Genomic DNA, 18410 nt, shown 5'->3' on the forward strand with positions numbered 1-18410 from the left:
TCTATAAGTCGAGCTAATCAATTACTTCTTCGAACCTGAAATACTACTGATAACATCAAGTGTTAGGCTAGAAAGCCTAATGAGATCATGTTTTGGTTATAAACAAAATAAAGAAAATTTCAATGCAATGTATAAATCTCATGATAATGCATGTGTTGAAGTCATGATATATACAATGAAACTTGTCACACCCATATTCATGATAATGCATGTGTTGAAGTCATGATATCTAATGAAACTTGTAACACCATTATTCTGAGTCTACACACTCTACCTCTCATATCCTCCATTACCATATGGGAGGAGAAACCCATGACCACTCTACCTCTCATATCCTCCATTACCATATGGGAGGAGAAACCCATGACCAACGGAGGAAGGACTTGTCTGATAACCCCAAGTGAAGAGGTCACGCGAGGAAATCATCCATGTGATGCATACAAAGCAAGCCATTTTGTTGTCATTTATGGTATGAATGAGAATGCAAGTGCATGATATGCGTATATATATGCGCGCATATATATATATATATATATATATATATATATATATATATATATATATATATATATATATATGTATGTATGTATACAGTAGTATGATTATGTTAGACAAAAGATAAAATCGAATAAAAAACACAAAGAGAAATTGAATATGGCTGATTAGGTTGTTCAACCAACCTTGGGTTGCTAAGGTTGGTCTGTCCGTTTAACACATGTAAATTCTTATTGGATGCTTAATGTTTATTTTTGAAGAAAACTACTCTAGTAGTAAACCAGACTTTATTTTTATTTAGAAAAATAAAATCCACCAAAATTCTTAAATCTTTTCATTTACAGATAAAGACTAATATCGACACATTTTCTCAAAATTTGTAAATTTTATTTGTAGTTTGTTTTGGAATGATATAATTTTACATCTATATTCTTATAATATTAAGAGAACAAAAAATTAATAATATATGAATTTTTTATAATTAGAAGGTCGGGTCAGGTTGCTAATTGAACCAAGGAAAAACTGAAATTGGGTTGGGATTAAACATTGTATATGTGGATGAGAAAGAGGGTAACTTCTTGATGAAAGATTGGCTGGGGCTAGGTTGAGAATAAAGATAATCTAAGGTTTAAAAACTATTTTTGTGAGATTACAAGTTTATGAATGATATAAAGAAACAAAACGTGAAAATTTTCTTGGCCTACCTCATTCGGCATTATGTGATTGGTCATGCTCAATGAAATCCAACGCTTCTTCCACGGTGACAACATTTACACGACTAACATGGTTTTTATGTGTCACACAATATATCTTGCTAGCAAATCTCACGAGTTCGGGCCTGAATGTTGTTGTAATGAATTGTGTATTTGCCATATCTGCCACACGACGAACCATATCTACAAACAAGTTGTCAAGAATAGAAACAATATAAAAACGAGGAAAAAAGTCAAGGCCCATAATCTTTTCAACTTGCTAGCATTACGGACAAATGGTTTTGTACTGTGTTTGGTATGCATTGGACTCGGACGGGGACGTATGTGAATGTGACAATTACTGCAATATTTTTTCCGCCCAAAAAGGTGGCACAAAGACTCAATATCAATTTCTCGTCTAGGCAAAACCTGTGAATCTTCATCCTCATTAAGAAAAATAGCTTTACAAATCTTTTTTAGTCCTTTCCAATGCATATAAGCAAATTTTCAAGTACAAGAAAGGATACTTCCGACTGCTTTTCGGTACTGAGGGTCTAGTGCGGCGTCGATCTCATCAAAAAGATAAAATGGAGCTGGATCACATCGCTGTATGGCAAATATGAGTGCCAATGCAACCACGGTTTTTTGGCCTCCAGACAATTGTTTCATGGACTGTGTCTCCCTTTGTCCAGTGAAAGAGACCTGAAATATTAACCCAAAACAAGAATTGGAATCTGAAGGAGTCAGAGTTAAGCATCATAATCAGCCACACGTTTTGAATTCCTCCACTCTCCCCTGGTAAGGGAAAAATCCATAAGACATGGATTCAGAAGGATCGTGACTGAATTTTGGCAACCAAACCTGCCATGGAATAGAATCTCCAATTCCTTATCTGTTGGATTATGTGGGAATCCAAAAAACAAACACGCCCTAATGGTGTGTTTGGTTGGATGTAATCGAATGATGGCATGGTATCTTTAGAGTAACAGAATAAGCAAGGTACTGGAGTGAGTCATTACTTTCAATATAGTGCTTGGTTGACCCCGTAGGAACGGAATAAATCTTCATATGTTTTTTCTTTTATATGTACTTAAAATGTATATTTTTAACTCTAATTTGTACATTATTCAATTCTAATTAATGAGGTTTTTATTTACAAAAATAAATATTGAACATAATAAAATTATCAAAATCCTAAAAGATTATGATGAAAAATATTTTGTAGAAATTTTAGAAAGTAAAACTATATTGTTGTTATAAGTACAAAACTAAATGTGGGTTGCATTGCAAAACATTCACTTCATTCCACGATGGAGTAATAAAAAGACTCCGCGGTGATTGAATTAAAATTAACAATATGCAAGGAATCACATTCCTTCAAGAATGGTCTATTCCATTCCATTAGACAATACAACCAATTTTCTTTTTATTCCAATGGAATGATGAGTTCCATTCCTTCAACGATTCCACCGCTACCAAACACTACCTAAGGGAATCGGAACTAAAGTGGTCAAGGATAATATGACGAGTTTGTTTCCTATTTAAATAATACATACCTTTACTTTCACACCGACGTATTTTTCTATGCGCCCCTCTCTATCAGCTACAGGAAGCTCATCCTCATCATAATCATTATCAGCAGGGTCACCGTTCTGCTTTAATAAAAAAAACGTAAGCAAGAAGTTAAAAAATCCAGATATTTAAAAGCTGCATAACAAAATGATTAATACCAACCTTATTCTTCATCATTATCAAAGATCCATGACCACCTTGGACAAGTTCAGAAAATACTTCTCGAAAATGTTTAGCCACGCCTTTGAAGGTACGCTCTATAGATTCATCCCTACGTTGGTCCAGTATTGATATAAGTTCTTTGATTTTCTGGTACACAAGATCACAGATAAATAATGTTTTAAAAACTGAAAATCTTATGGCATACTTGAGGAAATTGTAGGAAATAAAATGAGAGCAAATATGTAAAAGGTTTGGACTTAATGGTAAAACCTCATTTCCCTTACTATCTTTGTAGTTCTGCTTAGTACATCAATAATTATTTAAGCAAGATAGGATACATAATAAAGGGATGCTAATTACCTCATCACCAGCATCAAGTTCTTGTTGTCGTTTCTGAAGTTCTTCTCTTTGATCTATAAAGTTGGAATATTGATCAAGTGCTTTCTTGTTTACATGACTAAACTGCTTTAATTGCTCATTGCACGCATGCAACATTTTGTATAATTCCTTTATGCTCTTCCACTTGTGCCTGTATTTTGACAATGTTAACATGAAAAGTATACAAAGTTTTAAGCATGACATGACATGAATAAGACAGGACGGAATCCGTTTGATTGGACTAGGACTGGGATTTATTACAATGGGACAAAATTTGAATTTCTTTTCACACCCAAAAGTGGTACAAGAGCTCACTTCGAGCTCTCTTCTGTGAAAAAAGACATAAATGCCCTCCTTATATTAGAAATCTTATCAATCTCATCCACTCCACTTAGCCAATATAAAAGGATATTCAGTTACGCTAACTAAGATGGATCTTCAAATACTAGACTTACATTTCGAACACTTCTGATGATAATGGACCCAATCCTCTGATTTTCTTGGCATATTCTTCTTGTTTTATTCGTAAAATGTTTTTTCTACTAATAAGTTGTTCTGCTCTTTTATCTTTATTTTGGCGGGTCTTTTTATACTCCTCCAAATGAGCCTGCACTCAAAGGAAACGTATTACCAGTGAAGAGTGACAATCACATATACTGCAATGTCTCATTAAGAAGCATACATTACCTTCAAATCACTCTTCTTTTTGTTCATATTCATGAGTTCCTTGTTTCGATTGTCTATGCTTTCACATACTCCTGGTGAAAAGAAAATTAGTATGAAACCTAGATAAGGAAACCTATCAATTATATTAGAAACTTGTTTCTTTATGACTTAATCAACTTAGTGGAGATATGACTTTTATGGGTTTTTCTTTTTGACTTTATAAAGATAGTCAGAGAAAGGAGGCATTCCCAAGTCCCATCTTTCTTCAAATCTGCTCTAGTTTATTTTTTTTCCTTCCATTTACTCAATTATGCCGTCATTTCTTCCAATTACAAAAAAACATTATCCAGACACTACTAAAGAGAAAAAAAAATTAAGCAGCGCCTAAGGCTCCTTACTTTTGAGCTGTTTTTTCACTTGTTCAACAAACATTTTTGCATCTTGCAATTCCTGCTTCTTTGCTTCAGCTTCAACATTTAAAGTATCAGTTTCTTGAGACTCTTTCACTTCCTCCAGTTCTTGTTTCCTTTTAGCAAGATTCGTTGATAGATTAGTCTCAAGCTCTGATTTTCTTGTTTCAATCTATCAGTTAAAAAAATAATCATATTATGCATACTAATTTATATTTTAACTGACTCCTAGTAACATTTATTAGCCAACCTCTACTCGGGTTCTCCTGCTGGTTACAAGCCTTTCTTTGAGTTCTGTTATTTCAGGATTCAATTGTGACAGGAGATCCTTTTCCTCTGGGGTTAAGTGATCAGCAAGTTCTGTTCCCATCTCATCTCTTTTCATTTCAATATTACTTTTGACCTGCTCAATTTGAGTCTTTACATTTGCAAGCAACTTCTTCTGCATATTGTTTAGATGCTCCAAACAGTTAAAAAAGAAGACTGAAAATAACTCATCAAGAGGGGAATGGAAAGCCTGGGAAAAACCTTCTTTTCTAGAACTTCGGAGATTTTCCGTGTGTTCTTTTTATAATTAGCAACTTCTTGCTTAAGCTGTTCCACATCTGATTTCTCGTGACGCAGCTTAGCATCATCTTTCTGCTTATCAGAAACAATTGCATTGATTTCCTTGTCTAGAAGTGTGGAAAGTCAAGTCAAAACTGGGACTAGGACTGGTTTTGGGATATATATTGCAATTTTTTTTCCCACCAAAAAAGTTGGAACAAGATGGGATAGAGGGATCTCAGGTCTGTAAAAAGACGTTAATGCCCTCCTCATACTCATCATAATAAATAGCCTAACAAAGTTTGTGCTGTACAGTTTAACAAACTTAGCCTAACATAAGATGAAATGGGACAATCTTTTTTTCGAAAGAGAGAAATGGGACAATCTTGAAGGATAAACAAAACAAATATTGAAATTGTCAACTCCTTTTCCGACCGGAGGACACAAGGGACCCCACTAAAGACACCTCGCAAATAAAACAGTGTCAAAATTTAAATCAGTTTAAGAGGAGAAAAATATATGCACAAATAAAGGATATTATCAAGTTGTGATCTGACATTTTGGAGTTCGATTTCCTTTGCAGTGATTGACAAGGTATTTTGTCGAATGAGTTTCATAAACTTCAGCTTTGAACATCTTTTATCATAAAATCCACCGGTCATACCACCTTTTTTGCTAACTTGGTCACCTGTAACAGATGACGACTGAGCTTAACAGAAAAATAGGCAAGGATAAAATGAAGAAAAAGAGGGGTAAAATGGGAACTGTGGAGAGACCTCCGTATGTAATGCAGTCCAAACCATGAGTACTAGCGGTCTGAGTAGCAAGTTTCAAGTTGTCACAAAGCAATGTTCTAGCAAATACCTTAGAGAAAAACAAGAATTCAACTTTAAAAAAAGAACGGTGCATTGACATTATGTAACTGTATCTGAATATTTGTATTTTGGCGATGAGTTTATGGTTTTTGGTGATCATAAACAGGTTACATGATCCATCGGAAAAGTAATTCTAAAAACAATAAATAAACAATAAATCTCTGTTTGTTTTGGTCGTCCACTTTGGAGATGTAGATTGTGCCCCTAGAGATGCCAAAATAATTTATTTATTTATTTAACCAAAATCAAACATAAATTCGCCTAGTCGTAAACCTTATTTATAGTATCAAAATAAGCTAACAAAATTTAAATGACCTAATATGCATGATTGCAGCCCGAAAACTGTCCAGGTCCAGCTAGACATCTTCTTCATCTCTAGACCCATAGCATGACCGGAAACTCAAAGCCTAAATAATCCCTCAACATCTCTTCCCTTCGGAACTTATTCCTCGTCCTCCGGACATGAACATAATATGGTGTATGTGGATATTTAAACACAAAACTAAATTTGATGGGTCACTTGAGTGCTACAAGGCGCATTTAGTTTGTGACGGCAAGGTCACAACAAGTAGGAGTGGATTGTGCATAAACTTTCAGTTCAGTGGTTAAACTGGCTACCATCAGGACTTAGCATTGTCTTGCATCATAATTGAGCTATAAACCACCAGGATATTAAAAATGCATTCCTTCACGGGAACCTACACGAGACCGTCTACATGGATTAGCCTCCTAGTTTTAAGAATCGGCAGTTTCCTAACCATGTTCGTCGTCTCAAATGATCACTTTGTGGTCTCAAACATGCTCCACGGGTCTGGTACCAATGATTTATAGATTATGTCACTTGTTTGGGATTTCATCACAATTCTAGCGATCACTCGATTGCTATTTATTTAACGACATGGAACAAACACGACATATTTCCTTTTGTATGTTGACAACATTATTTTTACTACTTCGTCGTCGGTACTCGAAGCTCGTCTAATGTCTCAGTTAACCAAGGAATTTCAAATGAAAGATCTGGGCCCACTGAGCTATTTTTTGGGTATTTCATTTACTCGCCAACGTGGTGGATTCTTTTATCTCAACAGAATATGCCCAAGGCAGTTTACATCGTGCTAAAATGGATAATTGCAACCCAGTTTAAACTCCACTTGATACAACCAGTAATCTTTTTGCGGATTTCGGGGGACCTCATTGATGATCCTACTTCATATCGCAGCCTAGACGAGGCCTTGCAATACCTAACCTTCACGAGACTAGACATTTACGTTTCATATGCAATTTAGCATATTTGTATGCATATTAATGACCCTCGATCCGGTCACCTCAATGCTTTGAAACAGATCCTCAAATACATGAAAGACACACTGTCTATTGTTGGGTTAATATAGCTGTTCACGGGTCAGCGGGTCTCCAGGTCGGTAGTTAGAGTGGGTCATTTGGATCTTGTGTTTTCTTCATGCACAAGATTGAATAAGGAAGTGTAGATTTACATGGCTTCTCCTTGACCAAGCTATTATTTCTTTTTTCTTGTCATTTATTAGAAATAAAATAGTGGGGATAAAGGGTAGCTAGTCTTTTGGGATTTTCCTTATTTTCAGCATAGTGAGATAGCAGTAAGTTGATTTAGTCATGAAGTCTTTTGTTTTGTTTTCTTTTTATTCTCTTGTTTGTAAGCCTATATAAGGCATAGCTTTGATTTAATTAAAATGGCCCAAGAAAAGCACCTTCAGTGCACATCGTGAGTTTTGAGTGAGTTTAAGTGTGTGTATTTTTGAAGGACCTGAACCAACAATTGGTATCAGAGCAAGGTGAAGAAGGTGTCGGTTTGAGAGTCGACTTTCGAAGGGAAGGAGCCTTTGGGTGCGGGGCTGCCATTGCAACAGAAGCAGAGTGTTTGGCAGTGACTTTTGTTGTAGGGAGCAGAAAACTAAAGGTCTGATCGCACAAGAAGGTTCGAGACAGAAGAGGCTGTTACGAGACGGTTTTATAGCTGAAGACAGATATAGTAACGTGTTTTGAGTGGGCCGTTGTCGTGAGGGAGAAGGGAAGCAGCGTTCGAGACGACGGGCGTGATGATTCAAATCGTGGGATCTTTGGGTAGGATGACCTGACACCGGATGTTCCACATCCGGCTACTACATCTACCTTGAGGATTATCTAATTTCTTGGTCCTCGAAACGACAGATGACTATCTCCTGATCAAGTGTCGAGACTGAATACATGGGGTGGCCAATGTAGTTGCAAAATTTTGTTAGACTCCAGGAACCTTCTTCTTGAATTGGGATCCCATCCGTCTCGCACCTCTATTGTTTACTCTGACAACATTAGTGCTATTTACATTAGGATTGCCACTCATTTTGTTGGAGACAAAGAGCAGCAGGCTAGATACGCGTACGTGTAGAGATGAAAAAAAAACCATATCCGATGGGGAACCCGGAACCCGCACCTGTTTTGACTGGGGAATCTCCAAGTTGAACGGGGATAGGGATGGGGACGGGGATGGGGATTTCCCGAATAAAAAAGTGGGGTTGGGGATACCCCTGATCCCCGACCCTAGACCCGCCCCGGATATATATATTAATATACAAAAATAATATAAAATATATATTTATAGTACAATTTACAATACATAAAATTTGATCAAGTAACCTAACTCATTAGCAATTTACTTGGTTGAAAAAATATATATATTTTTTCTTTTATCTAATTTAAACTCATTTATAATTCTTTTTCTATATCTTTTATCTATTTTACCTCAAATGTCACTTTGATAATATTTTTCTACCTTATTTTTTATGTATTTATTTAAATTTGGTAGAAAATTTGTTTATATTTTGTATGCAATCTATGGATATTTTAATATTTTGTAAAATCTTTAAACATATGCTGGTAAAATTGAAATTTAGAGTTATTCTTTACGTAAAAGTTTTCATATTAAAAGAGGAAATGAAATCCCCGATTCCCTACTGGGGATCCCTAGTCCCGTTGGGGGTGGGGATGGAGGTTTATTTATATTCCCCGAAGAGGATGGGGACGGGGATGGGGATTGCAATGAGAATTTGGGGATGGCGATGGGGATTGGGTCCCCCGTATGCCCCACCCCCTTTGCCATCTCTAGATATGTCTTCTACATGTTCATTCTCGATACAATTTTGCAGATATCTTCACCAATGGTTTACCATGGGTTCTTTTCAACGATGTTTGTTCCGGTCTAAGCATCTGCACCGACGCAAACCCTCCTCCTTAGATAAAGGCAGTATATTAGACTAGGATATGTTTATAACTTCATATATTATTTGTACTTGTCTATAAGTCAAAGGTGGTAAACTGTAATATTTGTATCTATATATAGTTGATATTAGTGAGAAGGAATGCAATTTTGGCCTTAGGTTCTATTAGGAAATTTGTGTGTGTGTGTGTGTGTATATATATGCAATGTACACTTTGTATCAATTGAGATGACAGAATTCAGAGATTTCTCCATTTATCCTATTCAGTCAATACCGAACCTAACATTTATTTATATTATCATAAGAATCTAATAGACAAAAACTAACAAATTGTGCTATTCCTATCCTAATCCTAAGACAATCTATGTATGAAAACTAGCCAATATAATTGTATATAGTCATTCTTATTCTGATGGTTATCTTGTTTGGGTCTTTTCTTTTTGCTTGCACCTAGTGTAAATTAACAGACTTGTAATTAATGGTTGTGGACCTATGGAATGATAAGCCTAATCTAAACCGATCTGATGTTTATAACTGGCTAGAGGTGGACCCTAAATTTACATTATATGCAATAAAAGCGCTAAAGTAGGCTATAAGTGGGCCTATGGCCGGCGGACATAATAAAAACAGGCAGTTATATCAGGGACTCTCTCCAATAACACATTTTGAAACATAATGTAACTATCATATATTAATTAAATATATAAACAATGTATTAAAATCCATTTATTTAAACAAACAAAACTTCGTTGTCCGACTTAAAAACTTTCAGGGGATAAATACTATTCATAAACCAGTACAATATGGGATAACTGTTGACTTAAATCATGGAAGTGAATATATGCTTTATAATGGTAACTATTTATAAAAGCTATAATGCTAAATATACCAGTTTTTTGTGTCCTGGATATGGTAAAAGATGTGTCAACTTTAAGAGGAGGACTTTAATCTAAAAAATCATTTGAATGCTACGCCATGGTAAAAGTTCTATCAAGAAAGGAGAAGACATGTTGGACCATGGAATGGAATTAAGTTTTACTCTAAAAAACCATTTGAATGCTAGACCACAACCATAAGTATAACAGAAATGAGGTTGACCTTCAACATTTTAAATCAAAGGAGGTATAATGGCACAAAGAGATGATGTGATGATAGCAATCATCACATCATCAAAAACAGAAAAATTAATGGAAAAATTGCTAACCTGAGAAAATGCTTGATCATACTTAGGGTGATATTTCAATTCCTTAAGAAGAGGCTTCACACCAGATGTTTCTAGAGGATAAGTGACATGAGGAGCCTTAACCCGGTTAAGAGGTATAAATGTAACTCTTCCACCTTCCTTTGTGTTGAGGTGTCGAATCACTTTGTTAAATATTTCATCAGTTTCAACCACCATGTGGAATAAGCTGCAGAAAAATAATACCACAAGTAATTAGCTAAGAAAGCAAATTTAAAAGACAATCGTCAATAGACGAACCTGTTCCCAGCAGTGACTTCAACAGCAGTAAATACATCTTCATTGCATTCCAGCAACTCGATAACTGAACCGAACACTCCACGAATGTTGTAGTCTTTGCAGATTCTCCGAACACAACTAATTCCCCTCCTTATATCCTGTTAATTGTAAGATAGAAAATAATATAACCATACATTTAAACCAAATCTACTTAGAAATAGGATGGGTACTGAGAGACATAGTGCTTTGGTGACTTGGTGAGGGAAATGGCTCTTGCAACTAAATCTAAACTAAAAACCAGTAAAGTTGTGAGATCAATGGGGCTCTATAGAGTTGCATCATCAAAAGATGCACATGTGTATGTGCGTACGTATATATCAATATGGACATATCTATGCATACATAATGAATGCAATAGCCATGTCATTTACTCTTTTCTTATCAATGTTGGAATTTTATTTTTGACCATAACCACAATGAATTTACATTTTTCATCCATAATAGCAAAATATTTACATTTTTTTTACAAACAACAGCAACGTACTTATATTTTCTTCACACATAATACCAACATACTTACGATTCCTTACCCATAATAGCAATGTTTTTACATTTCATTATTGAAATAGCAATATGCAACAAATGAGGTACAATGGCCATATTGATAGCATATAGTACATTGCTATATATTATGGGTAAAATAGAAGTACATTGATATTATCAGTAAGAAAAAGTAAGTATGTTGCTATTATGGATAGTACATAAATTGATAGCAAGAGTAAAGTAGATTGTTATTCTATATAATTCACCGTAAAATTAATATGCTAATTTATTAACATACCCCAGGAGTAGCATAAGCTAAGTTTTTTTTTGCCTTCTCAAGTTCTACTTTAAGAAGCTCGATTTCAGCTATAAGTTTGCTTTCTGTCCCCCACAAAGACCTAAAGAGTCAAACCTTTAGCATCTGATAAATCAAATTAAACTCCTGCAAAATCCAAAAGACCAAGGAGCATAGGTATACTTCCGCTTATCATGAAGCTCATCCCTCTTTGACTTGTAACAGTTAAGACCCTCGCGATAACCTGATATCTGAGTTTCTAAAGAAATTATCTCCCTTTGATGACTTTGGATATATGCATCTTGTGCTGCCATATCTCCCTCAAGTTTACCGATTTCATCATTGAGTCGTTTCTCCTACAACATATAAAAGAAGGCAACTGTGTTATTATTTAAAATCTCACAATAGCAACACATTATGTCATGTTATTGCATGAAGAAAAAACTATCAAGAACACTCCCTTGACAGTGACCATATAGCCCATAGTGCTTTTACGTGAATCTTAACAACCACCAAAATCTAAATGTATAAATCCTTCCAAGATAAACCCTTTTTGTTTGAAACACAGGATAACCTCAAAGGTGACTTTCAAGTAGCGTAGCAACACCCAAATCTTTCATCTCAAAATCCTGAGACAATGCCTATTTAATATGCTCTTCTCCTTGATGCCAAGGATAGATTTTGTACCAAGGATTTTTCTAAATGTATCTTTTTATGAATAGGGGTTCCTTTGAAGGAAAAAACTATAGGTATGTATAAAAAAATTCACTCGCAAAATTTGAAAGCTAGTGAATGCCCCCGGTGGGTTGGGGGGTAACATAAGAGAGAGTAGTGCGATCTCATTTATTTTTCTTTTACTTGTTTGAGTTTCTTGTCCTTTTTATTTGCTACCTTGTCCTTGTGTGTTATGAAGTTCTATCAATTTTAGTTTTTCATTCAAGAAATAAAACTTACGAGATCTACATCTACTCCATGGTTCTGCAATATGTATGAATGTATGCATGCATTCATATTTTTGTAATGCGAATGATTACCTGCTCCTCATCTGAGGACAGAACCTTGTTATACTTATCGATAACGTTTTGAAGCCATTTATTACGTGCAGCTTTAGAACAGAACTGGGTTGCACCACCTTGCTTATGGTAGAGTATGCTGAGCTTCTTTTCCTTTTCCATAATTCTGTGGCATAAACAGTTCAACACAAAGATAACAAGTAAGATATAGAGTAGAAAAGCCAAAAAAGGAAACAAAAGAACACAAATTTGATTTCATCTGGAGTCAAATATGAAGAAATACTCTTTGGTGATATCCTCCTCCTCTTTAACTTGCTTGTCATACAAAGGCCTGATTTTGTTTAGCTCTTCTGTGGACTCCATGATTTCCCTATGCAGAACCTCAAGCTGTTTTTCAGCTTCATCCTGCAGCATTAATTTTTAAATCAAAAAGCAAATCAGCTTTCCAGCATCCATAAGTATTTTTCCATATCCTCGAATTGAAGATGATTCTGTGATTTTATCATGAACTCCTTACACATTTACAAAATAAACGTCTATGTAATGTGTTTAAGAAGTTACAATAATACCTTGGCTTTAGTACTCCCAATGATTTTCTCTTCAAGTTCTTTGACATCAAGATCAACCTCTGTGTGCTTTTTAACAGCTACTGTTTGTTGTTTCTCTATTGTTTGTTTATCTCGAGTCAAACCCTGAACTTCTCTTGTGAGATCTTTAAATGACTTATCTAATTTCTCTAATTCTTCCTCTTTCTCTACAGATGACTTAGAATACCTAACTAATTCCTCGGAAATGCCATGTCGCTCCTTGTTCACCTGCATCAAATGATACATATTTACATAAGGCATCATCACATGAGTATAGGAATTCTCAGAGTAATCTTGGTCAAAGCCAAATAGATCAAAATATAAAAGATTTTTTTTACCTCATCCAACTCCCGTTGTGCATCATTTAATTGTTTATCATATATGGAGTATTCTAGAGACTTTCTCTGCTTGTCAAGCTGCTGATAATCCTTCAACTCTGCTTTCTCTTCATCCAACTCTTTTAATCTCTCATCCACGTATTGTATCACTTGAATTACCTGGTTTCTCTTATTTCCTGGTTTCCTAAAACATATAAGAAAGCATCCACCAAATACAAGAAACAACCAACTTAACAATAACAATGAACCACTTGCCAGTTTCTTGCATAATTTTCAAGCTTTGGCAACGACACTCTTCATAAACTCGAGTCCCACCAATTTCCTTCAGTAGATCAAGTCGTTCAGCATCTTTCATCAAAGTCAATGATGCAATCTACAATAAATGCATGGTTGTTATTTATTAATAAAAGTTTGATACTTACTATACACATCAAAACCAGACAAAAGAGATGACATGCCTTCCCTTGTTGCACAACATAATATGGATTGGAACGGGAGAACCCAGAACTTTCTAAGAGACTCATAACTTCAGTTTTCCTATAATGTTGCATTACCTTCTTTGTTATGTCACTCAACAAGATAAACAATAATTCAACAAGGGAAAAACAAAGGGTAGAAGGAAATAAACTATCCTATTACAAAACGCACGTTATATGCTTCCCATCCAAAAAGTATTCATCCTTCTGTGTACCAATTGTTCTCCGCAGGTGCACCTCCTCTTTATCAACCTTCACATGTTAAAAAAGAAAAATATAAATTAGAAAAAATGTTATGTATGCATGCAATGAAGACTGTGTTCATATGTAGGTGATGAAGATTTACGGGGATGCGATTGTCAGAGTTATCAAATACAATCTCAACAGAAGCTGATAGAACTTGGTGTCCTGCTCCTTCCTGAGAAATGGTAAATAATAGATTAAAACCCAATTTAAGTATGTTAAGTTGAGAATTGAGATCATAGAAACGTAACCAAGGAGCATACATGGAGGAAAGTGTGTCTATCTTCATTGCGCAGATTATGAAAGAGGTCGCTTATTACAAAACGAATTGCTGTGGAGCCAATTTAAGTAGGTTAAGTTGAGATGTAATTTCAAATTAGTTCGTTCTCACATAAACAACCAAAAGAAAACAGATAAAAATAATACTGAGCTACGCATACCATGAAAAAAGTTTGACTTGCCAGATCCATTCGCACCAACTGAAGAAGAAATTCTTGTACATTATGTATTTATGTTAATATGAATAAACGGTATATTTAACAGGAAAAATATCAGTACCAACAAAGTTAACTTTTGGACTGAAATCATCAGTAGCAACTTGTTCTTTATAGCTCTTAAACCCTTGGATGATGACCTTCAGTATAACCCATGTACAAATTAAAATAAAGATGATAGAAGGAGAAAGAATAAATCACAACAGAAAAGACCCAAGAGGCCAAAAGAAGTAGGACAAATACCTGCTTTATGTACATTTTGATAGACTTAGCTTGTTTGAACCTACAGAAAATCAATCATATTGAGAAAGGTGTCAACATAGGAGAACATAACCTATATGAATATATACCCAGACTCTAATACTGGGAGAAATGATGAGAGTTCTGATAATGTATTTGAACAGAACAGTATTGAAAATTATTGGATTGCATATATAGCATGCGACTTAATTTTGGACTCAAATCAACACAAACGTACAATTAATCTTACAGTATACGAAATTTAGCATACAGCACCATTTTTGATACTAAATTTAGCATAAGATCGTCTAAAGAAATTGAATATCAGAGGTAAAATGCCCCAAGTCTTGAACAGATAATGCTAAGATATTTACTTTAAAAGTATCTGGATCAAGCAGGCAATTAAGCAACAATTCTTCTTAATTAATCGCAAGTATATATTAGGCTGTATGTTTGACAATTAGTTTGGGTGAACAACGGAAAACTTACTCCGGCAAAAAGATAGCGTACCTTCAATGCTTACCGTTCCTGCGAGTCAGCGGCAGATAACAGCGTTGACTCAGCGAGTTGCTCTCTCAATCTCTTTTTCTATTTTTCCTCCCTCTGCATGTAGAGAACCGAATCCAGTGCAAACTTTGAACGTCTAACTACGTATATTTAGGAGAGAAAAGATTTTAGATAAAAATAGGGCCATCCTAATCCTTTACTTATCAATTTTCATATCCGCTTACCAAATTTCAAATAAGAAAGCAACATTATTTTGTCTCAATACGTATAAATTATCGATTATTATATATTATCAGCATTTATTATTACTATTATTATTGTTTATATAACTTATTTTTATCATATCATGTGTTAATTAAGTTTTATATATAACACTAGGTAGTAATAATCGAACAAGCACTTTTGAATGTTGACCTTGAGTACTAAATTTGGAATTTTCTTGAAATCCTTGATTTTTACAATGTAGATTTAGTTAATGGTGAGCATTCGGACCGGTGGACCGGACCGGACCGTTTTTTTGGACCCCCGGCCGGTTCTCGATTCTAGGAATCCATCAAAACCGGTCTGGTTTTTTTCCCGTTCCGGTCCTGGTTTTACCGGGTTTTACGTGTTGAGGCCCTTGTTCTTGGATTTTTTCGTACACACCAGTTGTTCATGAAATGCCCAGAGAGCAATGCACGTGTAATTATGTGTGTTTGTCCGGTTTTCTCCAAGATTATGAAGTCTTTTACTGAAACCAAGTGGTAAAATGTCATTATCTTGAATCGGAAGCATTTTTTGTTATATCACTACTCTACTTTTCCCCCAACACCACCATCAAGTGATCTTCAAAAGTTGTGCGATGTTGTTTCTCATGAGGTAGGCAGTCTACACGACTAAGAAGCAACTCTTAACTTAGTCAAGGTTTCTTACTGGTCATCGAACATTACCTAAGTGCTTTGATTCAAGTAAAAAAGAAGCACCAACAAGACGACTCCTTAAGAATTTATTCTTAAGAATTTTATTCATTTTGCTGATATTCTGTTAGAATATTATAGTTATATTAAAATGTATTAGACTAATAGGCTGTAAGAATATATTTAAATTTGTATTTAAGTTTGGATGTGTATGAATATATAAGAATGTTATTATTCAACCACAAGTTCAAGAAATTTTTTATATTTCAATAATATTCTTATAGAATTACATTCTGACAAAACAATCTCATTGAACATTATTTAACAAAATCACATTTTGACAGAATTAAAATTAAATTAATTAAAAAATCATAATTCAAAATTAACATAATAAAAAATCCCTTAAAATTCGAAAATTCCATTTTTAAATTTGTGTTTCATAATTTGAAAGTAATGGAAATGTACATTTTTACCCTTCTTTAAATTAAATGGTATTATTTTATTTTTTAATTTAATAATATTGATAAATGACTTTCTTAAAATAAGTAAAATGATTGGTACACAATCATTCCTACATCCACAAAATAACTAGTTAGAACACAATAACCTAAACATACATACATACATACATATATATATATATATATATATATATATATATATATATATATATATATATATATATATATATATATATATATATATATATATATATATATATATATATAGGGTTAGGTTATATTGTTTATACTAACTATTGTGTGCTAGAATGCATAGATCTGGACCATCAGATGGAACAAAATCAAAGGTCATGATATAAGGGTCTATGATATTAGAATAGGATAACATGTACCATATAATCACATTAATTTCATCATAAGGGCATTTTAGTCAATTAACCTATATTAAAAAAGGAAATTTTCTAATTTTAGGGACAATTAATTCTTTTATTTTAAAAAATTTGAATATTTTAAACTATTTCTAATTTAAAAATCCGATTTTATTCTGTCAGAATGATACAATGCCAACCATAAACTAGTAAATATTTTTCGATTTTGTTCTGCCAGAATGATAGAATGTCAACCATGAACTAGTAAATATATTTTCGATTTCATCTGTCATAATGACATAATGCCAATCATAAACTACTAAATACATTCTGAAAGAATACACAAAATCGATTCTTGAACTAATAATATACCAAATAATTACATTGTATGATTGTGATTCATTGAATAATAACAACATTCTGAAAAAATAACAAGTCTAATTGCTAAAAAATAACAACATTCTTAATTACATTATATGAGTGTGATCATTCTTTAAGTCATTCTTCAAACATTTCCCATCAGGCCTTCAAGCCATTCTTCAAGCCATTTCTATTACAAATTTATTGCAAAATATTTTGTAGTGATACACTTGTAACAACTGCACATTAAACATATAAACAATTAACTACAATTCTATCAGAATACAACAATAAATATTCTTACATAATAAATTATTCTTGCATAATGGTTTTGAATATTCTATCATAATCGCTATTTTACACATGTTTATTGTTTTTTACATTCTAAATCCAAACTGAATGACATTCATACTAACATGAAAACAAGCCTTGAGCAAGCTATATTTATAGACTTCAAAAACATATTACAGCCTTATTCTCCAATGGAGAAAGAAAAACACTCCTACATGGCGTGTTTATTAACATACTATTCACAAATATCATACAAATCAATCATATGCTACTCCATTCACAACATTCTATGTAGAAAAAGAATCAATGAATAATAACAAAGACTTACATGTGCATCAGTAAAAGATATGTTAACATCTTCCCATTGTCGGATACAATCGTGGGTTTACTTCAAGTTTTCTGTACTCCTTTCACAAAAAGGTATAAAAGTCTGCATTGTCACTCTCATTCGTTGAGGACTTTTCACAAACACTTTAAAGGCAGAATATTAAAGACCAAATTCTGAAGGTATACCTACAATATACAAGGTCAACAATAGAAATAAGTTGACAAACATTTTATTATAAAAGATTTGGAATCAGGTTAACTTTATTTGGGAAATTACATCAAGCATAACATGTTCAAGTTAATTATTGAGTACAAGATAAAGAATCAAGAAAAATTGAACCTGAGAATTAATAGAAACTTGAAAAGCAATTGAAAATCAAATTGTTCAACAGATGTGGTGAATAGAATGTTGGCTACGAAGGAGATAAGAATCAAACCTCATCCCGATTGGTGTTTAATTGGTTTTACATTATTCGGTTATAC

General features: G+C 33.9%; 1 protein-coding gene and 1 long non-coding RNA gene across 2 annotated transcripts; both read right to left on the reverse strand.

The window, feature by feature from the left end:
* Positions 1–1200: 1200 nt before the first annotated feature.
* Positions 1201–14248, reverse strand: LOC111875952 (structural maintenance of chromosomes protein 3). The gene is made up of 24 exons (XM_052768843.1): positions 14087–14248; positions 13913–13992; positions 13723–13801; positions 13495–13637; positions 13265–13448; positions 12909–13154; positions 12623–12744; positions 12361–12505; positions 11510–11682; positions 11330–11429; positions 10510–10646; positions 10234–10438; positions 5698–5785; positions 5460–5609; positions 4904–5055; positions 4626–4817; positions 4364–4547; positions 3987–4057; positions 3755–3906; positions 3282–3450; positions 2922–3068; positions 2744–2839; positions 1715–1889; positions 1201–1391 (listed from the first exon to the last, which is right to left on the reverse strand). Exons 1-24 carry the CDS (start codon positions 14246–14248, stop codon positions 1201–1203), a joined length of 3543 nt encoding a protein of 1180 aa, XP_052624803.1.
* On the reverse strand, positions 14246–14619 carry LOC128132025 (uncharacterized). Its single transcript, XR_008229951.1, has 3 exons — positions 14542–14619; positions 14424–14462; positions 14246–14314 (listed from the first exon to the last, which is right to left on the reverse strand). It is a non-coding gene; the product is annotated as an uncharacterized LOC128132025 (long non-coding RNA).
* Positions 14620–18410: the final 3791 nt, after the last annotated feature.

The sequence above is a fragment of the Lactuca sativa genome, chromosome 2, assembly GCF_002870075.4.
Source record: "Lactuca sativa cultivar Salinas chromosome 2, Lsat_Salinas_v11, whole genome shotgun sequence".
Classification (NCBI taxonomy): Eukaryota; Viridiplantae; Streptophyta; class Magnoliopsida; order Asterales; family Asteraceae; genus Lactuca; species Lactuca sativa.

Excerpts from the sequence above, each read along its gene's own strand:
- LOC111875952 (XM_052768843.1), bottom strand. The coding sequence starts at position 14,248 with ATGTATGCTCCTTGGTTACGTTTCTATGATCTCAATTCTCAACTTAAC. Across the intron at positions 12,506-12,622 it reads GAGGAGGATATCACCAAAGA|AATTATGGAAAAGGAAAAGA; the intron begins GTATTTCTTCAT and ends TTTATGCCACAG. Across the intron at positions 3,907-3,986 it reads AAAAGAAGAGTGATTTGAAG|GCTCATTTGGAGGAGTATAA; the intron begins GTAATGTATGCT and ends CTTTGAGTGCAG.